Below are 12,533 nucleotides of genomic sequence, written 5' to 3'. Positions count from 1 at the left end.
AAAGTAGGCCAGCACAGCGGCTCATGCCTGTAATCACAGCACTTTCGGAGGCTGAGGCGGGCAGGTCACTTAGGGCCAGGAGTTCAAGACTAGCCTGACCAACTTGGCGAAACCTCGTCTCAACTAAAAATGCAAAAATTAGCCAGGCATGGTAGTACACGCCTGTAGTCCCAGCTACACAGGAGGCTGAGGCACAAGAATTGCTTGAACCCAGGAGGCAGAGGTTGTGGTAAGCCAAGATCGTACAGCTACACTCTAGTCACTACACTCTAGCCTCAGGGACAGAGCAAGATTCTGTCTCAAATTGTTACTTTTTTTAAAAAAGGGGAGATACAGGGAGTAGAATCCTATGACACCTTAACATCAGACTCACTCATTCTCTTTAAGTACATATAAATAACTGTTTTGATTAGATCATGAAGCTTTTCTTACGACTTTGTCTTATGACTTTAAGAAAAAAACCAAACCTGCTGAAATCCAAGTTGACTCTATGGGAAGCAACTCTAATAGGTAACAGAATTGCTCCAAAATAGAACACAGCTAATTAGATTCCTTGCTAGATGGAAGCAGTGTCCCTAGACACATCCAGAAATCCAGCTGATAGGAAACAATGAGGCAAAAACATACAGCCGTGAATGAACATGAAGTGTTTGTATGGCAGAAACTCTAATGGCAACATCATTGTTTTGTATCACACTTTCCCAAAATAGGCCATAGTGTGTCAGGATTGGGGTCTTAATTACAGAAGGTTAGTAAAAATGCAAGATACTAAGGAACCTCAGAAATCAGAACCAGCAACATCTGGCTACATATTATAAGGGTGGTTAGTGCTCTAAAGACTTAGGGCTTGTCATATACACTCCTTGGAGGCCGACAGCCTCCAAACCAAGCTCCAGAGGGGCCTGTAACTCCAAAGAGATGGCTGGGAATCGTCAAGCTCATGAAGTAAGGAAAGCAATCCATGTAGTTACTTTTGGTAAAACCCTTGTTTGGGGAATTGAAAACATAAAAAAAAAAAAAAAATCACCAACATCCACCTATCACATCATCCCCCTACAACTATTCTCTAACGAAAATATATCCACTGCCCAGAATTACATAACTATAAAAAAATAAATGCTATTAGAAAGGGGAAGAAGATGTTGGCATTGGCAAGGAGGACTAGAGGGTGTTGTCAACAATTAGAAATGGATTTAGGAACTGTCTTTATGGTCAATTTAGATAACTCAGACCAAATAACTTCCTTTATGCTGAAATATCTACCTTAATCCCCTAATTGATTATTCAATTTCCTTTTTATTATAGTTTGCCCTTGTAGACAATGGCATGGGAGCTCATCCATGTTCAGCATAAAATTCAAGGAGGAATTTAAATAGTAATATCAAACATTCTAATGTTGCCCAATTGAGACTGCTCTGTGAAATCCTTCTGTATGTCCATTTCAATGGCAATATTGAGGAGGTTCCAAAGACCTCATTTTTAACATATTTTCATTTTTCTATACAAAATTCTATCCTTATATAAAAGGCACCAATAAATATTTCTTTAAAAGATATTCAATATAGCTAATATCAAATCTATTTCCTAGAGTGAATTACAAAGAAATCTAGTTCTTACCCGGCATTTTATTCACATTGGGATTTATGCATCTCACAAAATGAGGTGCTGTTGATTTCAGATTAGTCATCAATTTATTCAGGTTTTCCTAAAATGGAGACCATAATAAACATAAAATCACTTTGCAAATCACTAAAAACACCAATCCACCTCACAAATGTCTCCAAATCTATCAACTCACTCTCACAGCCAAGATGTATTCTAACAGTAAAATAATGAATTCAACATTCTTTCCTGCTTACCCAATGCACGTTATTTCTTTCCTATGGCAAGTCAATATTTATTTGACAGACATAGTTCAATTGTGAATCATCTCTACCTATTTTGAATTTGATAGCAGTATCAAAGTTATGGCTGGGCAATAAAATGGCTTGAAAAAAGAAATTGTTTCTCAAGTTCTCTCTCTGTGGAAAACCTCTATCTTAGGTTAGATTCTCTAGAAGCCAAACCTGAGATGGGAATTCTGGTTTGAGAGATTTGTAGGGAGTGAAGAAAGCTGGGAACAGTAGGGGAAGAGAAAAGCAATGACTCAGACTCAGCTTTAGTCTGATCCTTGCAAGCAAGAGCTGTAAACACAAATGCACCAGTTGCACCATAGGTGGTCCCCCTTGAGGCAAGGGAGAGGCTAAAGTCTGGAGAGGAGGGCAGAGAGGCAGCTTAGTTTCCCCTTTCACTAAGTGCAATTCTGACAACTCAGAGTTGTTATGAGCCAATATGCACATCAGCTGGAAGATGGGTGCAGGGATGATAAAGGAGTTGTAGGTGGGAACCAACAAAAAATAAAGCCCTTAATTATAATAGCATAAACTTCAACTTTTCCAACTTGCTAATTCCTGATACTTTATCCTTATTTGAGGATGTGAAATGTCAAATAAATAATAACACATGCAGATTGTGAGGCAATTAATATATGAATAGATGCAATTAAAAATTACTTTATGCAGAGATGCAGCTGTTTGGAATGAAGTTCCTTTCTTTCGTTTCTTTTCCCCAAATGGTATAGCTAGCAAAAAAAAAAAAAAAAAGATGAAAACATGTAAAAAGCTCATTTTTGTCACATTATCCTACCTCGCTGATGGAAGCATAAATTCATCAGAGTTCTAGAACAATATGGCAATATCTACCAAAAGCTTCAAAATATGTATGTCTTTTATCACAAAATGTATATTTTTAGTGCTTTTCCTTAAGGGTATAATCAGGCAACTGTGCAACAATACTCACTGAAGCATTATTTAGTCACTGCAAAAAAATTAAGCAAAAACAAAGTTAATCCACAAATGCACACCATAGGAGATTAATTTATGAGAGAATATGCATACAGTGAAACACTGTAAGCTTTTAAAATGATGACGTGGATCCATATAACTTATATGGAAAGATTTCTAGGATATTTTTAGAGAAAAAGTTTGTTTGCAAAGCCTAAATTTTATATATGATGACCTTGAGTATGTACACATGTTTTTAAGTGCAGCTGTGTTATGGGTGACTATAAACATGAAAAATGTTGGGAGGTGTAAATACCAAAATGTAAATAGTTGGTTAATCTATATGAGGTTACAGGTAATTTTTATGTTCTTTTTTCAGTTTTTCTATATTGTCTGTGTTTTTAGCTACATTCATGTATTTATATTCATGATTTATAAAAAATAATAAGTCTATTTCCATTTTCTTGAAGCAAAAGAACCTGTGCTAGGCCAACCAGCTTTATAAACATTTGAATAATGCTAAGTCACTAAGATGTGCAACCCAGCAACAACAAAATCCATAGGCAAGTTGGACAGAATAGGGTAGCTGTCAATATGGAAAACTAATAAAATATTCTCTGTGCCTCAGTAGCAACTGTGCAGTGGCAGATGTCATGAAGCTTAATCACTAATGTTCTTTTGAAACACCCCAGGTCTCTCAGTGAAACTCTTGACTTCTTTGTACTTCAGTTTTTCCATCCATGAAAAGGGAATATTTCATTAATTTTTAAAAAAGAATTATAACACTGGTTTAAATTATTTGGATTCCCCGGGAGAAAGTATGGTTATTACTAGCAATTTAAAGTTTGGATCCATCAGAAACTTGGAGGCAAGCATTTTCAGAGGGTGTTTTAGAATTTAAAAAAAAAAAAAAAAAAAGGCCATTCTGAACAATTCTTGTCTTTTAGTTCCTAAGAACACAGTACACACCCTGAAGAGTTAGAAGATGATTTCTCCTCTAATTCTCTGCCCAAACCATTCTCTGATCTCTTATGATCAGAGAATTACTCAACTGGGAGTCATAAGCGTATGTGGCTACTATCAAACAGACTTCTCAGAGGTACTTTAGCAGCTATTAGAATCAGGCAAATGTACTGCCTGAACATTAGCCGGGTCCGGACACAATAGCTTTCTTGAGGCAGGCCCAGAGGATTTCAGGCATGTTCCAGAATTATGTCATCATGTGCTGATAAAGCCAGAAAGTGCTAAATTTTCTCTCCATTCCCTATGTCAGTCAGGAGAACCAATCAGCCTGATAGGGGCTGGGAGTTAACATGCAGCTGGGTGTAAGATAACAGCAGGGTATGTTTGAAAGTGAGAGTACGCACCCCATTTAAAGAACAGTTGGTGTACTGTTGCCATGGGGAAATCAGAACCCAGGCTAGCTAGATTATCTACTTCCCCAGAATTTCCATTTTTCAAAAGAAAACGGAAACTCAAATGTGTATGTGAAATCTGATTTTTTAAATTTGTGTGGACCAAACAAAACGTGTTTGAAGGCCAGTTTCTGCTCAGAGGCTGTCGATCTGTGACTTTTGCTGTAAATCGTGGAGAGCTTCCCTCTGTGAGTAGGTTAGCATTTACTTCAGTGAGGCTGGTGTTAGCAACTTTGGCTCAGTATCTTCAAATCCATCATATGATGGTGCAGAAGTTTTCACTGCATCCTAAATGCAGTGATATGCATTAACTTCTCTTAAGTAGCATCCCTGATTTTACAAATCTACTATATGGCAAAGCTTAGGTAGAAAGATAGGAACACTGTACATATCTTAAAGTGTCATGGTAAGAAATAAGTAAGATAATGTATCTAACAGTACTTTGTAAATTACAAACTACTAAACAAGATTAGTTGTCAGAATAGAATGCCTGCTAAACAGGTATTTGCTGCATGCTAGAGGCTACAGTTGAGCAAGTCAGACATAATACCTGCCTTCACAAAGCTTTTAATAACCCTAAGTGCACAGAGTACTGTGAAAGAGAATATTTCAAGATATTTGGGGCAATAACTATATATATATGTATATATATGTAACTATATATATGTGTATATATGTATGTATATAGTTATATAGTTATTTAGATATTTGGGGCAATAAGTTATTGCCCCAAAATCATTCATCAAAACATGTTTTTTGTTTTCCCTTTGTAGCTAGGTGAAGTGGAAGACAAAAGCAGGCCAGGAACAGACTTCTTGAATCTATCTTAGAGCACTAGTAACATCTCCCTGAAGAATCCCCAGCCTGAAGACAGAAAGACTAATAAGAGAGGACGACTCAGACCACAGGGAGCAGAAACATATCACAGGAAAGAAGCAAGAATTTTTGTAAAAGCTGAGGCAGCCATGGGTTCCATTCTGAGGCTGAAAAATCAAGGAAGATTATATGACTCACCACTGTCAGTACTCATGTAATTTTCAAAAAGGCTCGCCAGGAGTCTGTTGGAAGACTTCTGAAATACAGCTACCACTGTTTCATTAAGGAGGTCTTTGTTCTTTTCCAGCCAACCACTGATATTATAAGGTACCTTTGGAAAGGCATGCATTTCAGGTAATAAAAAGAAAAAAGATTGCATAAGTTAACATAGAAGGCTGTGCATTACCTTTTTTTTCTTCTTCTTTTTTGAGACAGGGTCTCATTCTGTTATCCAGGCTGGAATGCAGTGGTATAGTCACAGTTTGCTGTAGCCTCGACCTCCTGGTCTTAATCAATCCTTCCCCCTCAGCCTCCAGAGTAGCTGGGACTATAGGCACATGCTGCCATGGTTGGCCATTTTTTTTTTTTTTTTTTTGTATTTTTATTTATTGTGCGTGTGTAGAGATAGAGTTTCCACATGTTGCTCAGTTTGGTCTCAGACTCCTACGGCTCAAGCAATCCACCCATCTCAGCTTCCCAAAGTGCTGGGATTACAGGGAGCCACCATGCCCAGCCTGTGCATTACTTTTAATAAATCACAAATTATGTGGGTCCTTTACCTTTAAATCAGTTTAAGGTAATAGTACTGAATAACACTCACAAAAAAGATTCTCAAGATTCTTATCATTAACATTGTCAAAAGAAAGGAACAGACAGGATGGGAAGAAGGGAGAGAGATAGGGGAAGAAGTAGAAGAGAGGAGAGATAAGAATGGGGAGAGAGAGCAACAGAGAGGAAGGAAGGATTGAATGGTATTTCACCCCATCAGTCCTTTAAAGGCAAGAATGATAAAATAATCCAACTGTCTCTGACACACAGTGAACACTCAAAAAAACCTAGCAATTGCAATGGTATTTTACTGTATATATCATTATAATTAATATGCCAGGATATCAAAGAAGAGAACTATAAACATATCAGTGTACAGCTGGCAGGCCATTTTCAGGTCAAAGTATTATTTTATCCTTTATCAGTTCTCTTTTTGTTCCACCCAGAATCACCATCCAGAAGTAGAAGTGCAGAAAAAGGGGCATATACGCCGGTGAGGAAATGAGGAGAGGTAGCAAGAGCCATCAGAAACCTTTTTTGGCCATAGTTTGGAGACCATTACTTCACGTTGACTATTTCTTTATGGGAGAATAAAAAAATCTTCAATAAAAAGATCAATTGAAATCACTCATTCACACAACGTTAAGTTAAAAGGAAGGACAAATGGGGAGAAACTATGACTTTGATGGTCTCCATGCCTTTCTGAAGCTGCCTTGCTTTGAGTTGAGGTTGACAGAGTCCATTTGGAGATTTTTGACCTCTGTGCACATGGAATGCTATTGTAGTATGGCCATTTCATTTCCTGAGTGCTAAATGGTTACACTACCTTTTTTGTGGAACTGAGATATATTTTGTTCTTCTCTTCATTTAATCTAAACATTACTTAAATATCATCTAAGGGCTTTGGCTGAGCATATTTGAAACAAAATCAGGAAAATTCAAGACCGGGGGTCCAGAGGTAACTCACCACTCCTGCATAATGGACAAGTTCGAAATGAGCTTCAAATTTCTTCTTATCAGGCTTGGGCTTCTGGAGATGAACCGACTTTCCAAAATGGTTGTCAAAGAGTTTGGTCTTGAAAGTCAGGTCTGTAGCCTTAGGAAACATACACTCTTCTTCAAGGATGGAAAAGATGCCCATTGGCTGTTGAAGAGACATAAGAGCAGCAGATTTTTTTTAAAACCACCTGCACTTTCAGTAGGGGGTCAGTATAAATTATTTCCCAGGAACCCAATCAATTGACAAAGGGAAGAATATTCACTGCATAAAACTAGCAATCATCTGTTGGGAACAGGTCCTCCAAAATCTGGCCATAAACTGGCCCCAAAACTGGCCATAAACAAAATCTCTGCAACATTGTGACATGTTCATGATGGCCATAACACCCATGCTGGGAGGTTGTGGGTTTACAAGAATGAGGGCAAGGAACACCTGGGCCACCCAGGGTGGAAAACCGCTTAAAGGCGTTCTTAAACCACAAACAATAGCACAGCGATCTGTGCCTTAAGGACATGCTCCTACCGCAGATAACTAGCTAGACCCACCCCTTTGTTTTGGCCCATACCTTCGTTTCCCATAAAGGATACTTTTAGATAATCTAATATCTACAAAAACAATGCTAATGACTGGTTTGCTGTTAATAAATATGTGGGTAAATCTCTGCTTGGGGCTCTCAGCTCTGAAGGCTGTGAGACCCCTGATTTCCCACTTCAAACTTCTATATTTCTGTGTGTGTGTCTTTAATTCCTCTAGCGCTGCTAGGTTAGGGTCTCCCTGACCAAGCTGGTCTCAGCAATCATCCATTCAACATATATTAATTAAATATCTGCTACTTAATACCCTTACTAGTAACTGCCGGTGATTGATGCAGCTGTGAGCCACATACACAAAGTGCCTGTCCTCAGGGTGCATATGTTCTAGTGGAGTGGCAGACAATAGGCAAGTAAACAAAGAAATAACTCCAAAAAACAAATGACTTAGTTTCATATAAATGCTCTGAAGAAAACATTCAAAGTAATGAAATAGAGAATGACAGGGGGTAAGGAGGTTTTAGATAGAGTCATTGGGTAAGACACTTCTCCTAAATGAAAACAACAAGCTGAGAAGATCTGTGCACAAGTATTCCAGGCAGAAAAATGAAGAATGCAAAGGCCCTGAGGCCAGAGCCCACTTGGCAAGTCTGAGGTCCTGCCAGACGCCAGTGTGGGCAGAGAAAAGCTAGCTTGACGGAGTACATGTTAAGAGAGAATGTCAAAGAGGTAAGTAAGTAGTAGCTGGATCTCAAAGGCCTTATAGGCCGTAGTAAGACATGTGGCTTTCATTTTAAATGTAATAGGAAGCCTCTGGAGACTTTTTAAATGAAGTGCTGTGATTTCATTTATGCTTAAAGAGGATCATTGATTTAGAAAGTAGGGCTCGTGGGCTCAGTCCTGCCTGCACTCTGTACTGGAAAGCCGGTGAGCTAAGAATGGCTTTTACATTTTTAAAGCGTTTTAAAAAAACAAACAGGTTGAGTGAGGTGGCTCACACCTGTAATCCCAGCACTTTGGGAGGCTGAGGCGGGCAGATCACCTGAGGTCAGGAGTTCGAGACCAGCCTGGCCAATATGGTAAAATCCTGTCTCTACTAAAAATACAAAAATTAGCCTGGAATGGTGGTGTGTGCCTGTAATCCCAGCTACCCGGGAGGCTGAGACAGGAAAATCACTTGAACCTGGGAGGCAGAGGTTGCAGAGCCAGATTGGGCCACTGCACTCCAGCCTGGGCAACAGAGAAAGACTCTTGTCTCAAAAAACCAAACAAACAAACAAAAAAAAAATGTTACTGCAAATCTCATGAACTCCATTAGCACACTTTTTCTCTAAAGGACCATAGAGTCTCTCTCAGACCTTTGCTATCCACTTAGTCATTGAAGCACTGAAAGCAGCATGCAACAACCTGTAAACAAAATGAGTGTGGCCATGCTCCCATCAAACTTGATTTACCTAAACAGGCTGCAGGCTAGACTGGGTCCACAAAGTCAGTTTGCTGATCCCTGATCTAGAGTAGTGGTAGTGTTGGAGCTTATGAGAAGTCATTAAAAATAAGATATGCATTGAATTTAGAGCTGAGTGCCAACTTGCTGATGGAGAGAATGTGGTGTGTAGGAAAATTTTATTGCATCATATAGCACATAATTTTTTAAATGCATTTTTTACATTTATTAGACTTACAAATCCTTTACTTGACTGCAAATTTCCTGAAGGCAAAGCTATTTATAAAAAATGCTTATATTTCTCTACAGCATTTTACACAGAGTCTTATATACAGTAGTGTGGTAAAAGGCCTAAAATTGAGGCCCAACATTATGTGTGCCTTGGCATCTGGGAAAAACCAGGAGGGGCTCAAAAGTTCCCTTTCTGTTGTGCTCCCATGTGTTATGTCCCTTAGCCAAACACTCTCCTTATGGCAGGGACCATGCATAGTGCCTGCTTATCCCTGAGTAATGGGTTTCATTTCTCTATCAGCCCATGAAATTATTCAAACAAGCCTATCGCACCCTCTTGTAGAATTCTACTGTCACGTCACCTATAATTACTACAAAGTCTGCCTCCCACAGCCCCTGCTTTTTCACTCTTTTCTCAGCACAGCCCTCCTGTGGCGCTGCATGGTTCAAGGTGTACCCTGTGTAGGCTGTGAGCATATGTGGCTACTAAAATGCTGGTCTCATCTGTCTAGTGTTGAATGTCACATGTTCAGCCTTTCCCATAAACCTAGGGCAGGATTCCCTCCTTCAGCAAAGGGGTGAAGAGGAAGCAATCAAAACAAATAGTTGCAAAGTAGACTTACTTGTTGGTTTTAAAAAAAAGTAAAAGCCTTTGTTTTAAGGCTTATTTCCAATAATACTAGAAGTTCCTGGAATGCCAGGATGATGCCTTCTGGGGTTTGCACATCATAACCCTTATCATAGTAGGTTCCAAGGTAACTAAAGTGTAGGCCCTCAGCACATTTCTGCTAAGTAATTAATTGACAGGTGAACCCTGAGACATACAGGTCTAAGTTCTGGGAACTTGACTGCTTTGCTGTGATCAATTATCAAACAAAATGTAAGAGTTGCCAATCAAAAAAAGCATGGAGGTATGTGTTTAAAGAAAATACTCATGTGCATACAAGAAACAATTAGATATTAATATGATTTCATTTTATATTAAAAACACCAAGAATGAACACATCTGAAAAGTTTCCCTTGGGAGGTGATAACATATAATGCCAAGATGCTGCCAGTAGTTAAAATATTTTAGAACTTTCTTTGGGATAGCTGATACTATTAACTACTGACATCAAAAATTCCTATTGTCTGATGGAATATCATTATATATTATTCAGGTCAAGTCAGGCCAATAAAGTAAATAATGTAATCAAACTAGGCAGTGTAGTTTGGACTCAAAAACCAGTGAATGAAAAGTATTGAAGCAAATTTTCTCTTGAGGCTGGTAAAATTCTAAAATCTATCCTAATCCCAATATCGTGAGAAATTTTCCAAAGAGCTAAATTATTGGAAGAAGTATGTTGCCTTCTAGGGTGTTTACACCAAATAGTAAGTTTTTAAATGTATAATTTGGAGAGTATTTATTAAGAAATAATAGGGAAGATCTCTTTACCAATGCCTTATGTATAACCATAAATATGTCATTATATATTAATACTTTAGTATGTAAATTATTAATGCACAAGTTCTAAACAAACTAGAATATTTCAAGTAATAAAATATGAGCAAATCCTATAATAGATTTGTTCACAGCATAAATGTGAAAGGAGGTCACTATAAACTTGAAGACCAAATTAACAATTAAATTTTGTGTTAGAATACATTTTTTATTTTAGTTTGATATAAACTTTTTTTTTTTTTTTGAGACAGAATCTCACTCTGTTGCCCAGGCTGGAGTGCAGCAGTGTGATCTCGGTTCACTACAACCTCCACCTCCCAGGTTCTAGCTATTCTCCTGCCTTAGCCTCCCTAGTAGCTGGGACTACAAGCACTTTTTTGTACAAATATGAAACTTCCAGGTAATGAAAATCCTTTTTCCTTATATGTATACAGAGATGCATGCTATACGACATTTTATACACATTGATATGTTTTAGTTCTTTTGAATTTTAAAAACATCCCATGATGCATTTTATTTCAAGGACTGAGTTTGATCATTAATATCTGCTACAAATCTTCTTCAGATAGCCCCAACCAACATAATGGGTCTTTTCAAAATTTAGAATCTTTTCAAGGAAGTCTTTGGTATTTTCATTTGCCTGACCTGGATCCTGTTAAAATTGTTTGTCGAAAACCAAAGACTTATCTTTTCCTTTCATCATCTGGTCAGTAATTTTTTCTCATTTTATTATATCAGTAGAAAATACAACAGGAAATTACATCCATGACGCTAGTGTGTTAATTGGAATAACCAAGACTGGCACAAATGAGGCAACAGACTTCAGATCAACTAAAAATCAGTAACATTCACAGAACTTGTCAGGATCTGAACGTCTATGTCCACGTTCCTGCCTGGAAACAGTATCTTGTGATAATCAAAGTGTGTATATATGATAGGTGACAATTGTCAGGAGCTAAATCTATCCCTCTGAGGACCTCCAGTTCTTTTGTTTCATTTCTAATCAGACAACTACAGCTTTTATAAGGCCAGAATACATTTACCAGATCATGGTTGGTTCATGCTTATTACTATTTTTAATCAGCTCATGGTTGATTCATTATTATTATTTTTTTATCAGCCTGTCTTTCCCCCAGAAAGTTAACTTGTTATAAAATAAATAAAATCAATGGGATATCTACTCCTGTTGGAAATAATAGTTATTTTTGAAAAGATCTAAAGCCTAATAAATGAAATTGATAGGACACAGATTGATAAAACCTGAGGCTTGCAAAGGACAGGGAAAGGTCAGTTGCTCTAGCTCCTTCCTAGCAGGATTGTTGAGAATCAACTGTGACAGCATAGCTAGAGTTTTCAGGAAATTAAAGGCTTCAGACTGCCCAGATCCATCTTCAAGATTCACCGCAATCCAAGATTATGGCGAAGCCCAAGAGGCATGTAACTGCTAACATGCCGCCATGCTTGCTCCCTTGGAGAAAGCCACAGAAAGGACATACATAATTCCCCAGCAAACCCCGCTCATCTTTCCCAGAACATGCAGAAAGATTTCAGAGTATTGGGATATCACCAAATTCAGAAACTGTACACTGCAGCTAATTTACTAATAAACCATGACGTACTGTCATAAATTACTTTAACTGGTACTTGTCCAATTAAATGAACAAACTACATCCTGCAAGGTAGTGGCCTTGAGGATTGATGGCAGTTGTTTGTTTGCATGCTAATTTGCCAAATTTCGTTAAGCTGCTCTGGGTCTACTCATTCACCTTATGTTAATCAGTCAGGCCCTACAGTGCTCATATTTTCAGCTCTGTGTTTTTCCAGTCAAGAGCACAACAATTTTTTAATCTCGACAAGTTTCCTCTCACATTAACAGTGGAGGCCATGCATTAGCAGCAAATGTGCAGTGAAAGCCTGCGTTAGAGATGATGGAGGGGGCAACTGACAAGAGAGTTTCGTTCGGATGCCATGGGTGATGCACACAAACACCATTAAGACAAAATGTGCAGGACTTTCCGCCCCCATTTCCCATCCTCTGATAGAGCCTAAGTCCTGACATGGATCAA

The 12,533-nt window shown here is 38.2% G+C and overlaps 1 protein-coding gene and 1 long non-coding RNA gene across 2 annotated transcripts in view; one reads left to right on the top strand and one right to left on the bottom strand.

Moving 5' to 3' along the window:
* The window catches only part of LOC139362071 (uncharacterized), a 31,233-nt gene extending 25,975 nt beyond the window's left edge, over positions 1-5,258 (top strand). Inside the window, exon 3 of the long non-coding RNA XR_011620375.1 lies at positions 5,011-5,258. This is a non-coding gene — a long non-coding RNA (uncharacterized lncRNA). The remainder of the gene's footprint in view (positions 1-5,010) is intronic.
* LOC105477550 (myosin heavy chain 15) overlaps positions 1-12,533 on the bottom strand; it is a 128,796-nt gene that overhangs the window by 75,708 nt on the left and 40,555 nt on the right. Inside the window, exons 15-18 of the mRNA XM_024791456.2 lie at positions 6,789-6,965; positions 5,252-5,384; positions 2,553-2,620; positions 1,618-1,705 (exon numbers count right to left, since the gene is read on the bottom strand). Of these exons, the coding sequence (XP_024647224.1) occupies positions 1,618-1,705; positions 2,553-2,620; positions 5,252-5,384; positions 6,789-6,965 (466 nt within the window). The remainder of the gene's footprint in view (positions 1-1,617; positions 1,706-2,552; positions 2,621-5,251; positions 5,385-6,788; positions 6,966-12,533) is intronic.

Source organism: Macaca nemestrina, chromosome 2 (assembly GCF_043159975.1).
Source record: "Macaca nemestrina isolate mMacNem1 chromosome 2, mMacNem.hap1, whole genome shotgun sequence".
Classification (NCBI taxonomy): domain Eukaryota; kingdom Metazoa; phylum Chordata; class Mammalia; order Primates; family Cercopithecidae; genus Macaca; species Macaca nemestrina.
The sequence above is the reverse complement of the archived record's forward strand: the minus strand, read 5'-3'. Positions and strand labels throughout refer to the sequence as shown.